Source organism: Lactuca sativa, chromosome 7 (assembly GCF_002870075.4).
Source record: "Lactuca sativa cultivar Salinas chromosome 7, Lsat_Salinas_v11, whole genome shotgun sequence".
NCBI lineage: Eukaryota > Viridiplantae > Streptophyta > Magnoliopsida > Asterales > Asteraceae > Lactuca > Lactuca sativa.
This window is the reverse complement of record NC_056629.2, coordinates 61935529-61955530: the sequence shown is the minus strand read 5'-3', so window position 1 is coordinate 61955530 and position 20002 is coordinate 61935529. Positions and strand designations below refer to the sequence as shown.

General features: G+C 41.8%; 1 protein-coding gene across 4 annotated transcripts; it reads right to left on the bottom strand.

Moving 5' to 3' along the window:
- Window positions 1-3442: 3442 nt before the first annotated feature.
- Window positions 3443-18994, bottom strand: LOC111883756 (uncharacterized). Of its 4 annotated transcripts, XM_052765943.1 has the most exons (5): window positions 18682-18994; window positions 18195-18282; window positions 17807-17905; window positions 8777-9924; window positions 3443-4964 (listed from the first exon to the last, which is right to left on the bottom strand). In XM_052765943.1, the coding sequence occupies exons 3-4, from the start codon at window positions 17866-17868 to the stop codon at window positions 9126-9128; spliced, it is 861 nt and encodes a 286-aa protein (XP_052621903.1). In that variant the 5' UTR covers window positions 17869-17905; window positions 18195-18282; window positions 18682-18994; the 3' UTR covers window positions 3443-4964; window positions 8777-9125. The 4 variants fall into 4 exon arrangements, 1 of the variants encoding a protein (XP_052621903.1); XR_008225254.1 differs by having other exon boundaries at window positions 3443-11176; window positions 18682-18988; XR_008225255.1 differs by lacking the exon at window positions 8777-9924 and having other exon boundaries at window positions 18682-18988.
- Between the last annotated feature and the right edge of the window lie 1008 nt (window positions 18995-20002).

The following is a 20002-nucleotide window of genomic DNA, read 5'->3' as shown; positions in this document are numbered from 1 at the left end:
GCTGAACAAGGTAACGGTGAAGAACCGTTACCCGCTTCCGAGGATTGATGACCTCTTTGACCAGCTTCAGGGCGCATCTTGGTTCTCCAAGATCGATTTGCGTTCGGGTTATCATCAGATGAGGGTCAGGGAGGAGGATATGCAGAAGACCGCGTTTCGGACGCGCTATGGCCATTACGAGTTCGTGGTGATGCCGTTTGGGCTCACCAATGCTCCTGCCGCGTTCATGGACCTCATGAACCGTGTGTGCAGACCGATGCTGGACCGGTCTGTGATAGTCTTTATCGATGATATCTTGGTTTATTCCAAGACCCGGGAGGAACATGAGGAGCATCTGAGAGAGGTGTTAGAGACCCTGAGGAGGGAGAGCTTGTATGCCAAGTTCTCCAAGTGTGAGTTTTGGTTGCGCGAGGTGCAATTTCTGGGACACCTCGTCAACCAGAACGGGATTCTGGTCGATCCGGCCATGGTCGAGGCCGTGATGAGATGGGAGGTTCCGAAGTCTCCATCTGAGATTCGGAGTTTCCTGGGATTGGCAGGCTACTATCGGAGATTTATTCAGGATTTCTCCAAGATAGCCGTGCCCCTGACGCGGCTGACAAGGAAAGCCGCGGTCTTTCGGTGGGGACCCGAGCAGCAGGCTGCATTTGAGACGCTGAGACAGAGATTGTGTGAGGCGCCGATCTTAGCCCTGCCAGAGGGTGTAGAGGATTTTGTGGTTTATTGTGATGCGTCCATTTCTGGGTTGGGCGCGGTGCTGATGCAAAGGGGGCATGTCATTGCTTACGCTTCGAGGCAGCTCAAGCCTCACGAGGCGAACTACCCGACGCACGATTTGGAGTTGGGGGCGGTGGTATTTGCCCTCAAGATTTGGCGACATTACCTCTATGGGGTTCGGTGTACCATCTACACGGACCACAAGAGCTTGAGGTACCTCATGGATCAGCCGAATCTGAACATGAGGCAGCGTCGGTGGTTGGATGTGGTGAAGGATTATGATTGCGAGATCCTTTACCATCCGGGGAAGGCCAATGTGGTGGCCGATGCGCTTAGCCGCAAGGCGGCGCCGATCAGGGACGTTTGCATGCGGATGACCGTGGTGACTCCCCTGTTGGAGCAGATTCGGGAGGCTCAACAGGAGGCTATCAAGGAGGAGCATCGGAAGAGCGAGCGTGTAGTAGGTCAGGTTTCCTCCTTCGATTATGATAGCCGAGGGTTATTGACACTACACCATAGGGTGTGGGTGCCGTATCGCGGAGGCGTGCGCCAGATTTTGATGGAGGAGGCGCACAAGTCCCGATTCTCTATTCATCCCGGGGCGACGAAGATGTATAGGGATCTTCGTCTAGACTATTGGTGGCCCTGCATGAAGCGGGATGTGGCATGGTATGTCGAGCGATGTTTGACCTGCAGGAAGGTCAAGGCCGAACATCAGAGACCGCATGGCAAGATGCAGCCGTTGGATATTCCACTGTGGAAATGGGAAGATATCACGATGGATTTTATCACGAAGCTTCTCAGGACCGCACGTGGAGTGGATTCGATTTGGGTCATCGTGGATAGATTGACCAAGAGTGCTCACTTTATTCCGATTCAGGAGAGCATATCGGCCGAGAAATTGGCCGACATCTATATCAGGGAGATTGTGGCACGGCATGGGGTGCCAGTATCGGTGATCTCGGACAGGGATGTGCGTTTCACTTCCAGGTTTTGGAAGAGATTCCATGACGAGTTGGGCACTCGTCTGCATTTTAGCACTGCCTTTCACCCGCAGACGGATGGGCAGAGCGAGCGGACCATCCAGACTCTGGAGGATATGCTGCGGGCGTGTGTGCTAGATTTCGGTGGTAGCTGGGATACCTATCTTCCCCTGGCCGAGTTCTCCTACAACAACAGCTATCACGCGAGTATCGACCGCCCTCCCTTCGAGATGTTGTACGGACGGAGGTGTAGGACCCCGATATGCTGGGGTGAGGTTGGCCAGAGAGTCATGGGAAGCACCGAAGTGGTGCTCAAGACGACTGAGAGGATCCAGCAGGTCCGGAGCAGGCTTCAGACTGCTCAGAGTCGGCAGAAAAGTTATGCCGACAAGCGTCGATCCGATTTAGAGTTCCAGGTCGGGGATATGGTCCTCCTGAAGGTGTCGCCGTGGAAAGGCGTCATCCGATTCAGGAAGCGGGGCAAGTTGGGCCCGCGATTTATCGGACCGTTCAGGGTCTTAGCCCGGGTGGGCAAGGTAGCATATAGGCTGGTACGTAAATGTTATTTGAGTATTTCCTTTCTTTTAGCCTTGGACTCGGCGAGTCATAGGTCCGACTCGCCGAGTGGATGCGGGACCCGGGACACGTTTAAGTTGCTGACTCGGCGAGTCCATATCCTGGACTCGGCGAGTCACAGCTGTTGGATGAAACCCTAAGTTTCAGGGGTTTGCACCCTATTTAAGCAGCTTATCTGCCCAAGGCCAGCCCCCATTCTCTCCCCAGAGCTCCCCAACCCTCGTTTGTGCTTGTTCTTTGAAGATTGAAGTTTTGTTGTGTACTTTTGAAGGCTTTGAAGGAAGGAAGGAAGTAGATCCAGAAGATAGAAAGCCATCCAAGCATTATTTGTGTCCTTCCAGCAGTTCCTTTGAGGTATAACCCGTTTTCCCCTTGATTCTATGCTTAAAACTTCATTTGGGTCCTTCTTGGTCATTTCCCCAAGTTTGTATGTGCATTATATGTCGTAATAAGGCGTTTGGCCTTTGGATCTATGCAAGATTGATAACCCTAAATATTACACACTAAAATAGTGTATAGTGGTAAAGGGATCGAATCCATGAATATTTGTTCAATTTTATAACTCTATGAAAAATCTATTTGTCAAAATACTTGTAAAATGACAATAAATTAAAAATGGGGGGATTGGTCTTTTGAAATACTTGAAATAAACTAGAATTAAACTAAGATTTAAATAGACAATTTCAACGAAAATAAGAGTTTGATGTAAAATCAATAAGGGAATGATGGTTGACTTAAGGTTTCCTCACTTTAACTTTTGATGAACATATCATTAGAATCCAATTGTGCAATACTTGTTTTAAATCCTTAATTTGGCTATAGTAACCCAAGAAGCTTGAGATTACCTAGACTTTTCTTAGTTGTTAAAAACTTAAAATGGTTAGAGAAGCTCATAACAATTTCCTTAGTCAAAGTCACAATTTCCATTAAGCATGTAATTAGTGAAAGTTAACTAGCATTAAGAACCAAAAAGTCACCTTATCCAAGAGGAGTCAAATGCTTCCACTACCATGTTGGAGGAAATGTTTTTATGATTGTGTGAAGCAAAACTAACACAAAAATCACTTGTTGCTTGCTAATTTGAAGATCTTTTACTTAATTAAGAAATTAGCCAACTAATCACCACAAACACATTTAAACTCATGAATAAAACATACAAGTAGTGATAAGATGTTAAAACACAAAACACTTTCATAAAGATTCAAACACAAGTTCATGGAATCTTCAACATTCAACACATATTCAAAGGATTTCACCAAATTCAACCAAGATTTGTCTAGCCAAGCATGGCTAAACTCAAGAAAACAAAGTTAGAGAAAATTGTACCAAACATTTAAAAAGAATCAAGAGGTGAAAAGATGATGTTCTTGAGGTGTTCTTGGCCTTCAAAAGTCTCTAAAACTCCATAGAGAATGCTCAAAAATCGGATGTCCAAGAGTGTGCAAAAGTGGCACACCAACCTTCCCCATATAGCTCAAAAAAAGAATTTCCAGAATTGCCCCTGCAGGAGGTTGCGCGACCCGCGTGCTGTTGAAAGGGGGGGGGGGGGGGGTCCCTGGATGTAGCATCTTTGAGGTTTAGGCCTCCATAGCTTAGCCCACTTAGCCCAATTCGAGTCTAATCAGCTCCTAGCCCATTTTCTTCAAGTTTTCTTCAATTTAAACCCAATTTGGATTCACCAAATGATCCAAACTCGCTCGGTTAATAATCTACACACGCTTGAATATACTCCCGCATCTTACAAATTTAAAGTTTATCTCTCTTAAAGCCTTCAAATAATCAAGCTTGATCCATGCATCATCTCCACCACCCATCAAGCCTAAGATCCTTGTTGTCTACCAATTCCCATCGCTTTCCATACGTCCCGACACTCCCGCTCTGCTAGACCCGAAAACCTGCAATTATGCTCACAAAATTCGAAAGTACCCAAAATAGTCATAAAATATCAAAAAGGAAAATATGCATGGAAATTATCTAAATTAGGATGAAATAAACTAAAATAAACTAAAAAAAAAAGTAAATAAAATAAACTATTGCGGTCCGGATACGCTGTAGGCCCTGCGAGGCGGTCTAGTCATACCGAAGACTCAGGAGCGGTTCAGACAGGCTGAAGGCCCGGTGAGGCGGACCAGACATCATGTTATTTGTATAGCTTATCTGTTTGGGTGTTGATACTTTCCGACTATATTAAATATTAAATATTAAATTCATAAATACCATTCGTAACGGTCATATTGTAAATTAAACGTTTTTTTATTATATACATTACAACGTTATTATGTTTCAGTCTTTAAATACAAAAAACTAACACAGTTATCTATATAACTTCCAGTATTATAAATTATACTATATGTTAAAATTCTCTTTGCTTAGCTACAGTTAACTTCCTACATATTTGGCAATATTGGTCCTTTATTTATATGTGTGGATACAATTCTGGGGCGTTAAAATTCTCTTTGCTTAGCTCTTTTAGAGGTCATATTTGCCACTGTAACGTCCCAAAATTCAAGATTAAAAATTTCTTTTAATAAAGTATCACTTAAAGTAAAATCATCAATTCAAAACATAAACAGAGTATTAGTTTTCAAAACACATGTTCATTATCAGAGTAAAACATTCCCAGGCTGACTAATCTATGGTGTGTGCCATGCGATCATCCCGAGCTCCATCATCCGCTACCGAAAGTACCTGAAACCAAAACTGAAAGCCGTAAGCACGAAGCTTAGTGAGTTTCCCAGATGCCTCATACCATACAAACCATTCATAGCCAAGAGCTATACATAACCGACTTATCCAGAATCAAATAAGGTGCTATGTGCCAAACATACTCTTGCCATTATGCCACGGGCCGCGCGTGGTCTTCCTGGTCAAGCCTGGGCCGCTCCCTGGGTCTTACAGACAAGTGCCAAGGGCCACCCCCTGGTCCTTTATGCAAGTATCACAAATAAAACCGTACATACTACTCTACTTAGCTAAACAACATACAGTGTGCCAGAAGCCACCTCCTGGTCTTTCATATATAATAGCATACAATGCGCCAGGAGCCACCTCCTGGTCTTTCATACATGTTGCCTAGGGCTAACCCCCGGGTCTTCCTGTCATCCATAATAACATATTGTGTGCCAGGGGACACTCCCAGGTCTTTCATGCATATTCTAAATGAGCCGGCATTGGTGCCTTAGTCTCATACAAACATTGAGGAGACTCACCTCGCGCTGCTGAACTCTGCTGATAATCCTCCGGTTACTGACCGACAACTCTCTGAACTCCCGCTCCACTAGCTCCCCAAGCTACCAATATCAATGCAACACTTAGTCTATCTAAGTCAACTCAGGTTGAAGTCAAAGTCCTGGTCAAAGTCAACCTTCCAGGTCAACCCTACTCGTCGAGTCACCCTACTGACTCGTCGAGTTCATAAGTCCAGAGTCCTTCCACTCGCGACTCTACTCGCCGAGTCAGTCCATGACTCACCGAGTCTACCGATTTCCGAGTCCTGACCTGTCCAACTCACCGAGTCTCTAATCGACTCACTGATTCGAGTCTAAACACGAAGGGTTTGGGGTTTCGCGACTTGACTCATCGAGTCCAAGAACAGACTCGCCGAGTCCAAGACAATCTTCATCCAACTCGCCGAGTTGTTCTTCCAACTCGCCGAGTTCATGCCCAACTTCATCCGACTCGACGAGCTGTTCATCCCACTCGTCGAGTTCCTCCTCATCTTCAAGCTACTCGCCGAGTCCACTCAAAGGACTCGTCGAGTCCATCCGATCCTTCATACATGCAGAGGACTTTTGAGTCATGCAGGGACTCAAATCTGTAGATCTACCCTTCCCAAGCCTATTCCTCATGTAAAGTTGCAAACTTTACGTGTAGAGAAGGAGATCTAAGCAAAACACACCATAAACTAGGGTTTAAGGCCAAGGGGCTTCAACATTGACTCAAGGGCTGATACTTTATGCTTCTCAAGCCCATAACACACTTGGATCTGAAGTAGCAACTGCAGATCCGGATTCTAACTCAAATGGGTGTCAAACCATGGCTTAAAATCCCCAAATCTCACAACCATGGAAGACCTAAAGGAAAGAGGGACGACTTATTACCTTCAATATCTCAGAAAGGCTCCACAAACTCCAGATCTATAGTCCCTTCTTGCTCCTCCAAGTTCCTTCTTCCTTCTCCAAGCTTTAATGCACCTTCCAAGGCAACAAATGGCTCAATCAAAGGTTATGACGACTAGGGTTTGGTATCCAGGGTTGAAGAGGCATAAGGGAACCCTAGGAAGAAGATTAAGACGTTTATATAGGCTCCAAGTCCCAAATTTAGGGTTTTCCACGCACAGACCAGACTCGCCGAGTCACCTTGGCCTACTCGCCGAGTCGGTCACTTACTCCTCGACTCGGATCCCGCTCGGACTCGCCGAGTCCCCCTTTGGACTCGTCGAGTCGACCCCTAAACTTAGGGTTTTCTTTCCTTTCTTGGCCTTCAAAACTTTGGGTGTTACAACTCTCCCCCACTTAAATTAAACTTCGTCCTCGAAGTTTTTCATGGCCCACCGCCTGCAATCTGCTTTCAATACTCACCAATTATCCCAACACCAACTGCCTACCTTCGCTGGTCTTCCACCCGGTCATTCTGACTAACGCAAAACCCTGCGGATAATCATTTCGGGTCAACTCTGACCCTGATCATTCTGGAAACACAACTCACTCAGCCGACAACCTTCTGGTACTCTCCGAGTACTGCAACTGAACCCATAGGGGATTCACCCCTTCTTTCCTCATGCGATTCCCCAAAACAACTATCTCCCCTGCCATTGTGAGGATCCTATCTTCACCAAATCCATTACTCCCGCTACTTCCAGTACAGGTCATTATCGCCTGTATCCACTGGGCATTCTTTCTATTATAATTGGTGTCGAGCACCCCACGACGAACTATCTGAATTTCACCATAGACTGCTTACCAGCACTGCTACTGGCTGGAAATTTCTGCTATTCCTTATCTGCCTTCCGGATGAACTGAGACCACCCTGGTCCCTACCAATCTACCAATATCTGGATTACCGGCTCCCACCGGTCGCTAGCCCCAACTCAACTCCTAGTCGCTCCCAGCGACTTTCGAAGAAACTTCACCAATAACCGCTCGATCCACTCTGCCACTAAATCATACACCTGATACATTCGCTCTAACGAATAAGGACCGATGATTGCTGCGGACCATCCCGTAGTCTTACAACACTTCTACGCTGCCAGCCAACCAAAGCTACGGGCCGCCCCACAGTCTTGCTAAACCAGTGCTACGAGCCACACCGTAGCCTAACCATAATCATACACGATTGTTGCAGGCCACACCGCAGTCTTGCTAATCTGATGCTACGGGCCACACCGCAGTCTTACTAATCTAATGCTACGGGCCACACCGCAGTCTTACTAATCTAATGCTACGGGCCACACCTCAGTCTTACTAAACCAGTGCTACGGGCCATACCGTAGCCTAACCATACTCCCATACGATTGCCGCGGGCCGCACCGCAGTCTTGCTAATCTGATGCTACGGGCCACACCGCAGTCTTACCACACTTCTCTTACTAGTTAGCCACTGGTGAATGCTACGACCATCCGGTAGTCTGACAACACCTTTCCCCACCGACTAGCTGCTAGTGGGTGCTACGACTAACCCACAGTTGATCATACAGCACAATCGAGTACTCCCAAGTGGTACTCATGTCCCAAATGGAGCTCCCAACCGATTCCTATGTAATCCAGGACCAGAAATTTCGAGAATGAGGTCTCACAATTGGCAAGTTTTCCCAACTCCCATCTTACACTATCCTCCAATCATACAGTCACCTGAGCCGTCTTTCTTCCTAACAGGAGAGCGAAACTTAACCTAGTTTCAAAACCCCCTCCTACCCCCATAACCTGATTGTTTCTCCCCCACTTAGCCTCAGCTAAGTCCTTACTGCCTGCGAAAACCCGAAGATTTCCATTCCTTCCTTCCTTACTCGATAGGCATGATAACCACCATCGCCCTATCCCTGCTAGCGATCCGTCTCTAGCCCACTCCAACTACCGTATGATTACCGAATACTAGATGAACACCTCCTGCATCCCTGATGCTAAAAAAATCCCCTAAGCTCTAACTACTGTCCTTATAGTCTGAATAACTGGGCACAAACTCCTTGGTGATAAGCCACTTTCCTTGATGCTTCCGAAGGCCATCCCGAACGCCCAGATTAGAACCATCATACCCCGATGATGGTGGCTGACCACTTCCCGAACCATTTTCAACCGTAACCGAGATGATACTGAACACTTCGAACCCGAAGTGAAAGATGACCTACACTAGCTACTAATAGCTCCTGGTATGCAATTGGCATATGACAATTCCAAAATACAATCCACATACAAGCAGAGAGACAAATCATACATAAAATCGCCTGAGTCCAGGGTAAAAACTTCCCTAATTCACCTAGGAATGAAAATAGCCATAGATACGTACATGCAACATTTCTTCCTGTAATCCAGATCTTCCGCATCTGTCACTGCATGGCACTACCCTCTCGCCCATCTGTAATCCTCATAGTCGTTGGGGCAAGCGCACTCCCTGCTCCTCCCCTCATCATCGGGTAGTCGGTCCTCTTGTGGCCCACCTGATTGCAGTGAAAACATAATGGGCTTGCCCCCCGTGGGCAGTCCCTGTTGACGTGACCATCACTGCCACATTTGTAGCAGCCGCAACCCCTGGAACGACACACTCCCTCGTGCAGTTTCCCGCACGTGCTGCACTGACTTCGGCCCTGCCGACCCACTAATCGCTGATCTGAAGTCTTGGGTCTCTTCCCGGGACCCTACAATGTGAATGTCTGATCTGACTTCCTCTTCGCAATGTGCTCCAGATCAATTTCCCTCTCCCTAGCTCTGGCAATCATAGAGTCCAGGGTCGGGCATGCCGAGAAGCTGACATGCTCCCGAATCTCCGCTCTCAACATGTCATGATAGCGAGTCCTCTGCATCTCATCATCCCCTGCATACTGAGGAACTAATAGGGCCCTCTCCCGAAACTTGGCAGTAATCTCCGCCACCGACTCTGTCGTCTGTCTCATGTCTAGGAATTCTCTGGCCAGCTGCTGAAGCTCCACTGCCGGCGCAAACTCCGCCCTAAACCTGGTCACGAAGTCTGACCAGGTCATAGCCTCGATGACCGAGGCTCCCAATGAGTCTCCAACTGACTCCCACCAATCTCTAGCTCTGTCTCTCAAACATGCCGCCGCAAAGCGGACCTTCGACCCATCCGGGCAGAAGCTCGTCAACTGTGTAGACTCAATGTCTGCGATCCACCTCCTGGCAGCAATGGGGTTTTTCACACCGTGAAAATCCAGCGCACCACACCCTCTGAAGTCCTTGAAGGACAGCGTGCGCGTACTTGCCTGGCCATACGCCAAATCACTCCTGAAAGCTCGGAGGCGATCCCCCATCAGCTCAATGATCCCCTCCTTGATCGACCCGAAAATGACCGGGGTCGCCTCAAGGATGCCTCTCGTAATCTCAGATGCAATGAACTCGCGCAACCCATCATCAACTGGTTCGGATCCCGCGCCCGAACCTGATCCTGAACCGCCCACTGGTCTCTCTCGCAACGTCACCATGCTGAAAATATAACACAACCACTATTAGAATATTGATCACTGCTGCGAGGCCAAACACACGCACTACCAGGTTCCCGGTCTTGTCTCAGCCCTTCCCGAATCGAGTACGGATCCTCTGCTTTCAGTAGTACGGGCCCATAATACCTTCCACATCTATCCGTACTTTCCTCAGGAATTGCTTTGACTCCACCAGGTCCCTTTCTACTACTTCTGCTTCCAGCACTACCTCATCCTAGGCTGACCCTAGGGAAACCTCTGACTCAACTCAAACCAGTCCTCAGCTGCTGAAGGCTTCCTCGCGATGCCAATTAGCCATCACCTGGATACCATCACATGTGACGAGGCTCAAATAATCCTTCGAGTAAAAGACTCGTCCCTACAACGGTTAGACTCAAACGAGAGCTGCGCAATAGGGCCAAGTCCAGCACTCTGAGATTATTCAACCCTGATCACATATGACGTGGCGTATCCACTTAATGGCTAACTCCCATCACTCAAAATCCCACAATGCACAAAGCAAACAACATTCAGACAAGGGGAAAATCTAACCACAACATACTCAAGCAATCATACACATATAGCAAAAATCTGAACTAGCATGCAACACAAACTCATAACTCAGGCATAACCTAAACAGGCTATCCTACTACTGTCTAATCAGCACTACTATGCAGCTCAAAAGCACAAATAACAGGCACATAAGGCATCATCCCTAGATCCTTAGTCCTATTCTAGCATGCTGTTCTATTAACTGATAATCAAAACATAGACTTGTATGGGTATTTTGGGGTACTTACTTGAGCTCGGCTGATTGCATGCACCACACCTCTTTTCTCTTTTCAAAGTTCTTTTCTTTTTGAATTCTCTTTTTTTTTGTTTTTTTTGTTTTTTTTTTTTTTTTTTTTTTGCTTTTCTAAAACCGTTTTCCCCCTCAAACTCTCTTTTACAAAACTGTCTTTTCATTTTGAAAACTCTTATACCAATCCCTCAGTTTGAGTTCAGACATGCTCGAGAGCATGTCCGAATCCCTCAAACCAAGGCTCTGATACCAACTTGTAACGTCCCAAAATTCAAGATTAAAAATTTCTTTTAATAAAGTATCACTTAAAGTAAAATCATCATTTCAAAACATAAACAGAGTATTAGTTTTCAAAACACATGTTCATTATCAGAGTAAAACATTCCCAGGCTGACTAATCTATGGTGTGTGCCATGCGATCATCCCGAGCTCCATCATCCGCTACCGGAAGTACCTGAAACCAAAACTGAAAGCCGTAAGCACGAAACTTAGTGAGTTCCCCAGATACCTCATACCATACAAACCATTCATAGCCAAGAGCTATACATAACCGACTTATCCATAATCAAATAAGGTGTTATGTGCCAAACATAGTCTTGCCATTATGCCAAGGGCCACCCCTGGTCTTTTATGCAAGTATCACAAAGAAAACCGTACATACTACTCTACTTAGCTAAACAGCATACAGTGTGCCAGAAGCCACCTCCTGGTCTTTCATATATAATAGCATACAATGCGCCAGGAGCCACCTCCTGGTCTTTCATACATGTTGCCTAGGGCTAACCCCCGGGTCTTCCTGTCATCCATAATAACATATTGTGTGCCAGGGGCCACTCCCTGGTCTTTCATGCATATTCTAAATGGGTCGGCATTGGTGCCTTAGTCCCATACAAACAGTGAGGAGACTCACCTCGCGCTGCTGAGCTCTGCTGATAATCCTCCGGCTACTGACCGACAACTCTCTGAACTCCCGCTCCACTAGCTCCCCGAGCTACCAATATCAATGCAACACTTAGTCTATCTAAGTCAACTCAGGTTGAAGTCAAAGTCCTGGTCAAAGTCAACCTTCCAGGTCAACCCTACTCGTCGAGTCACCCTACTGACTCGCCGAGTTCATAAGTCCAGAGTCCTTCCACTCGCGACTCTACTCGCCGAGTCAGTCCATGACTCACCGAGTCTACCGATTTCCGAGTCCTGACCTGTCCAACTCACCGAGTCTCTAATCGACTCACTGATTCGAGTCTAAACACGAAGGGTTTGGGGTTTCACGACTTGACTCACCGAGTCCAAGACAATCTTCATCCAACTCGCCGAGTTGTTCTTCCAACTCGCCGAGTTCATGCCCAACTTCATCCGACTCGACGAGCTGTTCATCCCACTCGTCGAGTTCCTCCTCATCTTTAAGCTACTCGCCGAGTCCACTCAAAGGACTCGCCGAGTCCATCCGATCCTTCATACATGCAGAGGACTTTTGAGTCATGCAGGGACTCAAATCTGTAGATCTACCCTTCCCAAGCCTATTCCTCATGTAAAGTTGCAAACTTTACGTGTAGAGAAGGAGATCTAAGCAAAACACACCATAAACTAGGGTTTAAGGCCAAGGGGCTTCAACATTGACTCAAGGGCTGATACTTTATGCTTCTCAAGCCCATAACACACTTGGATCTGAAGTAGCAACTCCAGATCCGGCTTCTAACTCAAATGGGTGTCAAACCATGGCTTAAAATCCCCAAATCTCACAACCATGGAAGACCTAAAGGAGAGAGGGACGACTTATTACCTTCAATATTTCCAAAAGGCTCCACAAACTCCAGATCTATAGTCCCTTCTTGCTCCTCCAAGTTCCTTCTTCCTTCTCCAAGCTTTAATGCACCTTCCAAGGCAACAAATGGCTCAATCAAAGGTTATGACGTCTAGGGTTTGGTATCCAGGGCTGAAGAGGCAGTAAGGGAACCCTAGGAAGAAGATTAAGACGTTTATATAGGCTCCAAGTCCCAAATTTAGGGTTTTCCACGCACAGACCAGACTCGCCGAGTCGGTCACTTACTCCTCAAACCGGATCCCGCTCGGACTCGCCGAGTCCCCCTTTGGACTCGCCGAGTCGACCCCTAAACTTAGGGTTTTCTTTCCTTTCTTGGCCTTCAAAACTTTGGGTGTTACAGCCACTTTGTTTATTTTGGTGGATACGTGTTCTTTCCACCGCCTATCTAAACAAATAGAGATTGGATTTCCTGGTCGGTGTGTATTCCAGGTGTGATCACCGCTTCTTTCAGGAAGTCATACGTGTTCTGTCCCCTTTCTTCTCATCCAGAAAACCCCACAAAGACATCTATTTTCCACCGCTTCATAGAGGAAACTACGATCTTCCACATTCTTCCTTCCACGTGATTCTCTCCACAGAAAACTCCTACCTCGATCCATTCCTCTCCAACCACTCGAACAAAACATTGGAGAAAATATCTGTGAGAATCACCATCAGCATCGTAGTTTTCCTCCGTCATCTAAAACCGCCGCTTCCATCACACCTCTCCTGCTGCCACCTCAAGCAGAGCTGCTGACCTCCGCCTCTCCTACTTCAACACTGGCTTCATTGATTGGTACTCAAAAAACGATCGACTTTGTGAGCTGGTGAATCTGTTGGTGGTAGGCAGTGACCGGAGGAAGCAATCGAAGGATCTGGAAGAGCAAGCATGGCAGTCTGTGTGGCGGACCACCGATGATGGGTCATATGGAAGCGGAGGGAGTGCTGGACTAGGGGGCATCGACGACCAAGGGTACCCTCATCTGTTAATCCTTCTGTATCTTTCTTCTCCACCGCCATTATCTTACCTTCCCCGCTTAAACTCCACCGATTTCATTGATTGGTACCCGGAAAACGATCGGCTTCGTGAGCTGGTGAATCTGCTGGTGGCAGGCAGTGACCGGAGGAAGTAATCGAAGGATCTGGAAGAGCAAGGATGGCAGTCTGTGTGGCAGACCACCGATGATGGGTCATATGGAAGCGGAGGGAGTGCTGGACAAGGGTGCATCGACGGCCAAGGTTACGCTCATCTTTTAATCTCTAATATTGTTGTTGTCCTTTTCATTATTTTTTACATTTTCAAGAGAAAATCTTTTCTTTAGACCAGAAATTTTCAATGTTCTTTGTTATTACTTCATAACATTTGTTTGGTGAACAACAGTTTATGTTGTTGAATGCGTTGATCCCGTTTTTTTCAATATAGAAAATTGTTTTTTCCTATGGAATTGTCTAATCTTTCATCCGTTTAGCAAAAAAAAGTCAATACTTTGAAACTTTTAGAGCTACCATTTTTGTTTGATTAAAAAAAGATTAGGCCTTGAATGTTTTATCTGATTTGCTTGAACATTCTCTGTCAAAATATAAGACATGGGAATGCGTGCTACTCAGTGGATAAGTGTTTACAATGCAGGTCGCCCAATGAAACAGAGGTAAGAACATAATTTTTTTTGACAAATTTGTTGTGTTGTAGGTATCATTACAATGTGGTAGATGTGAGACTTCATGGACATATTCAAAAAGGAAATGAAGATGGATTATTCATCAACAGTGTGGCTTCTTGCCATGCCTTATGTGCTCTTATCATGGATGCAGGAACTGGATTCACCCATCAAGTTTGTGAACTCTGCTTTATGTTTGTTAACAAGGTTCATGATCCATTCTTTGTTTTTGGGTCTTCTCTCTTTTATTTACCAAGTTTTTTTTATAAACTAAGTTTTTTTTTTTTTTTTTTTTTTTTTTTTTTTTTTTTTTTTTTGTGTGTGTTATTGAAGGATTATATTATCGAAAAATGCGAGAATAACTACTACATAAGTGCAATAACAGGTGCCAACAATGGGAGCTCCTTGGTTCAACTTACTCAGGTTATGGTGATTCAACCCGTCTTTCCCAGTCGAAAGCTTCTCAGGTAAAACCTAACCATTTTTTCTTTTTCCTTTTTTAAGTTGTGTAATTTAAGTTTTAAGTTGTTCAATAACAGTTTTGGTTATTGATGTTTCTTGCTTATTTGATTTTAATTTTTGAGTATGTTGCTGCTAATTCTATTAATTTGGATTAGGGTTGGTTTAATTTGAACCTCCATCAATTGTCCGGTAGTTTGCCAACAAAATGTATACAACCTCTAATGTAATCGTATCACTTCCTTTGATTAGACCCAAAACCACTCAGCTCTTCCATTACCTCCGCAGTAAATAGTATCTGAAACCATATGTGTTTCTATGTATAAAATAGTATGTTGCTATAAATTACATACATTTACCCTTTTACTGGAAATTAGGACCACTTTTGTTTCTTTATAGGATGGTTATAGTTAATTCAGTTTTCTCATAATAAATATTACTTATATGAATTTTGATTAATATTACCTTAAAGATGTTTACACCATTTGAAATTAATTTGGAGCTCCAACTTGGCTTAAGGCTCTAAGAAACGATTTCATGTACAGGTCATATGTTGGGATTTTTTTTTATTTTTAAATTTTTTTTTTTTTTGAAAACAGGTGATATGTTGGGTGTTGGGTGAAAGATAGAACTACAAATGGTAATTGGTAAATACTAACAAGTATATAGCTAAGTGTAGGTTTATTAGCCATAGTTTCATATGTGGTAATGACAATAATTTTGCTGATATTTATAAACTTAGTAGCTTCATCATTAGTATTTTTAATATCATCAACATCAAGTAGCAACTATCAAAATTCAGTTGGCACGTTTCTGCAAGTGATCATATGTAACTTCTATTTTTGATTAAAGATACTAACATCTAATGGGTTGTTATGTATGCTTTGTATTAATAATTTAATGGTAGCTTTATTGTTTTTTAATGAGCAACCGGTTGCAAAAAGTTCCAATGGGATAGTCTCATATTTTTTTCTTTGTAATTTTCCATTTAGTGAATGATTGTTTGTTATCTGAAGGTATTTATATGTAAACATGTGAAACTACAGAGGGCAACAATAGAGGAAATGGCAGGTTTGTGTTTATAACTGATTAATTATAGCCCAATCATTAAAAATATATATGATTCCTATAAACATAGAGAGTGGTAATGGCATGTCAATATCTTATGTTTGAAACTAAATAAGTTTATTAGACTTTATAAGTGACAGATTTAAATAGAAGTTAGAAAGGGTGAGATGTTTATCAAGCCATTTTATAATATTTGAGTGTTGCTTACTCTTTTGTTGTTTTGAACAATAAATTCGTTTGGGTATAATTATTCAAATGAGTTGTCTTTTCTTGTTTGGGTATAATTATTCAAATGAGTTGTCTTTTCTTATGATGACGCAACACTAATTAAACATTTTGACATAATTTGTAAAGTAATAAAAACTAAATAATATATTTGCACATCGAACCATCGCATTGATTATGTCCTAAAAATGTAATCAGTTCCAACCTATTACCCATCGAACAAATTCTACATACGGCATTTAGTTTGTCTGTCGTGTAGTCAAAAAATCCGACATCCTTCCGTCCCATGCGGAGCATGGGCATCCAGCTAGTTTATAATATGTTTCTCTTTAAATGTTACTATGAAGTAATATCCTTTTAGAAAATTTATGTCGTGGGCATGGAAAAAAAACAAATTAGTTTGGAACAAAATATCCAACTTTATTTTAAGTGTATTCCAAATTTTAGCCGAAGCTTATTCTCCTGAAAATCATCAAAAAAATCAACGTCTCAAAAACATAAATAAATTAACAAATAAAAAACATTTACACTATATAATTTATAAGCTTCATAGTTTAAAAGCTTCATAGTTTAAACAAAAGTAAATGCCAATTTTTAAATAAGAAACCATAAATATGTAAAGATTTAAAATATAATTACTTAATTTGGCCAAGAATTGTAATCAAAACCAATTATAGGCAACAGGGATGATTTTTTAGTGATTGAATTTGTCACCCATAGTCATGTGATTATGTGAATCATGTAGGAAGTATATTTGAAAATATTACAATATTTATGAGAAATAGGGAAATATAAGATAAGATTATATCATACATTTAAAAAGATAGTCTATATGAGGGTAGTTACATGATCAAGCCAATTCATAACATTTTGAAAATCCATGAGTTATTCTTTTAACAAGGATCTGAACCACAATAAGGATAGTCAATGTATGTAAAAGGGCATATGGTTCCAAAATTCCAAAGGAAAGCTTATTTCTTTTTATGGGTAAATACATTAAAATTATGTAAGTTGCTATCACGCAAGTAATAGCAATGAACAATAATTTTGAAATACAAAACAAAAATGTAAGTAGATTACTATTTTTGTTTTAATGGAAAGAATTAATGCAAGAAGTATGGTGTTCCAAATTAGAAACTAAACTTTTTAAAAGTAAATTCAAAAAATATAAAATTAAAGTGCATTACTTGTACTTGCATTTTTCAAAAATAGATGGTGTGAATAATAATAGATGAAACAAATAGCTTTCTAACAGAAATACAATGAAAGTAAATGTCCCTAGTAAAACAACTAAAAGAAACTACCTCAATTGAATTGAATGCATGCTCCTTGTTACATCCAATTATGCTCTTGGACTACCTTAAGGTTTGGTTTATGTTCAATAAGATAAAAGAAGCATAATTTAATTTACACCATCCGACATCCCCTCTGACTCTTAGTTAGGGCCGGGGCAATCTATTTATATAAGATAATATAAATTTTCTAATGAAACAACCAGTGAAAGATAAGATAACTTAGATTATGTAAAACTGAAACTATATAACAAATGACGTGGCTCTATTTGGTTGTTTACTGATTTATATATTTTCATAAATTATAGAACATGATGTTTGAGCATGTGTATCGATTTCTTTTTTAACCTTTCAAAGTGTATCTTCAGATGGAATGTGCTCACTTTGCTACAAGATACTATATAATATCACGATGTGGTTAGATATTGAGCAATTTCATGGAAAAATGGTGTTCATTTAAAGACCAAGAAAACCATTGGAATAACTAAGCAATATAAATGAAAAACAAAGGATCATAAAAACTCAAAAATAGTTGAAATGAACTCAAACAAACATAAGGATCATAAACCATTTTAACATACCTTAATAAGTAATTCTTCTCAAGCACCCTTCTTTCAAGCATCTCAAGTACGATCTTTGGCATGCCAACATCTACTATGCCTCTCCAAGCACTTCCAAATCTGAGAAAAAATTATTTTATTTATTATTATACATAAACTGATACACATATAAACACAAATAGATAGACACATAGATACATACACAAATACATACATATATACAACATCTACAAACTTTATATAACCACATAAATGAAATAAATTCCGGAAATAAATGATTTTTTGTAAATCATTTAAATCAAAAAATAGCTAAATAATGCATATCTTTGACAAACACAAGATAGATAGTTTTGTTTGCTAAAACTAAATGTTAAACATGGCAGAATTGAGAATCCTTAATAGCCCTTACAATGTTGAGAATGATGTTGAAAGAATAGGATCTTCCACCTCTCTAGTCCTTCACCAATTTCAATGGTCATTAATAGTCATTTGGGTTGCTGAAACAAAATGTTAAACAATAATGAGTATAAACTTTAGCAAATTTATATGTTATATGCACGTTAATTAAGACAAAATATAACTTTTATTGCAATCTTTCCATAACTTGCATCAACAGTAAAACCCCTAAAAGCAAAAATCTTTCAAACAAGCAAAATTTCAAGTTAGAAAATGTTTATGATGTTTTTGTAATGTTTCATAAGACAACATCCAGCAAAAATGATCACAAATAAAAATTACTTTTGGGAGTATCTGATAAAGAGGGGTTTGTCTAAAAACAAATTAAATCGAGATTTTCATTTCTTGCTACTCTTCCGATTTTATATTATATCAAAAGAAACCTGAAAAAGAAAAGGTAAAAAAAAACGTCACATTTTATCATTAATAAAAAAGCCCACCTTCTTGATCCAGGTTGCAGACCTCCATCAGCCTTCATATTTCCCATCTATGCGTTTCTCTGTATCTCCTTCGATTTTTCTCAGATCTAGAAGTTGACGACAAACAATACCAAGTTTGATGGTGAATGAGGAAAAGATTGGCGTTGGATGGTGCTGACGGAGCACGGTGTTCTGGAAAGAAAGAAAGTAACAAAGTAGAGGCTAAGGTTTCTGTTGGTGTAGTAGCAATGAGGTGGGTCGGTGGTTGGAAGATATTCTCACGGTGATAGTGGTGGTAGAAGGCAGTGCGATGACATTGGTAAGATGTATTTAAGAGGGTGTTTGGCAAAAGTAAAGTTACAAAAGTTACAAAGTAAAGATTTACTGACTTTTCTAAAGTAAAGATTTACAAAGTAAAGTTACAAAGTAAAGATTTACTGACTTTTCTAAAAAGTTGATTTTCTTTATATAAAAACTTCAAAAGTAGTTTTTTAAAATTAGTTTATGAAACATCTTTTGTTTTTTTTTCTTTTTCAAAAAGGATTTTTGGCTGTGAAAAGCTAAGTCAAACACCCCCTAAATCTAGTTGAAGGGGATAGATTGTTGAAGGTGACGTTTACGGTTTCTCTTAGAGGGAAGAAGAGAGATTGAGGAAGGCGGTGAAAGAGTGTGGAGATGAAGTTCAAGTGCTCCACAGAAAGGAGCCTGATATGGGAGACTGGCCAGATTCCACGTATATTTGCCAAGATCTCGGATTCAACAGACTTCATCTGGTCAAATGCATTCTATGCGAGCTTTCAGAAAAATTCAATCGAATGACCCATTCTCACCCCTTGACTTTATGACTTTTCTTGACCAAATAAGATTTAATGCATAAACTTATTGTATATGATGTTTTAAGAGTTATACCTCTTAAAATTCAACATTTTAGTTTAAATGCTTATTAAGGTATAAACTTATTGTAACTTACTGTATATGATGTTTTAAGGGTTACTTTTGACTGGCCAAATTCCACTTTATGACTTTTCTTGACCAAATAAGATTCTCTGGTTTGTCAAAAGTAACAAAGTCAGTCAATGTTAACTTTTTTTATGCAAATGGTCATTGTGGTTAGCAAAACTTGCATGGATTACCATTTTTGCTAACATTGTTAGTATCCAATTGTTAGGTACTGAATTTGTAAAGACATTTTCGTATTTTCAAGTATAAATGGACTGAATTCGTATCATTTGGTAAACCAGAGGGACAACCATTTTGTAATTTGTTTTAAAATAATATAAATGCTAGTCTTTTCAAGTATAAACAGACTGAATTCATAACATTTGGTAAACCACAGGGACCA

Excerpts from the sequence above, each read along its gene's own strand:
- LOC111883756 (XM_052765943.1), bottom strand. The coding sequence starts at position 17,868 with ATGCCAAAGATCGTACTTGAGATGCTTGAAAGAAGGGTGCTTGAGAAG. Across the intron at positions 9,925-17,806 it reads GAGAAGAATTACTTATTAAG|CATGGTGACGTTGCGAGAGA; the intron begins GTATGTTAAAAT and ends TTATATTTTCAG.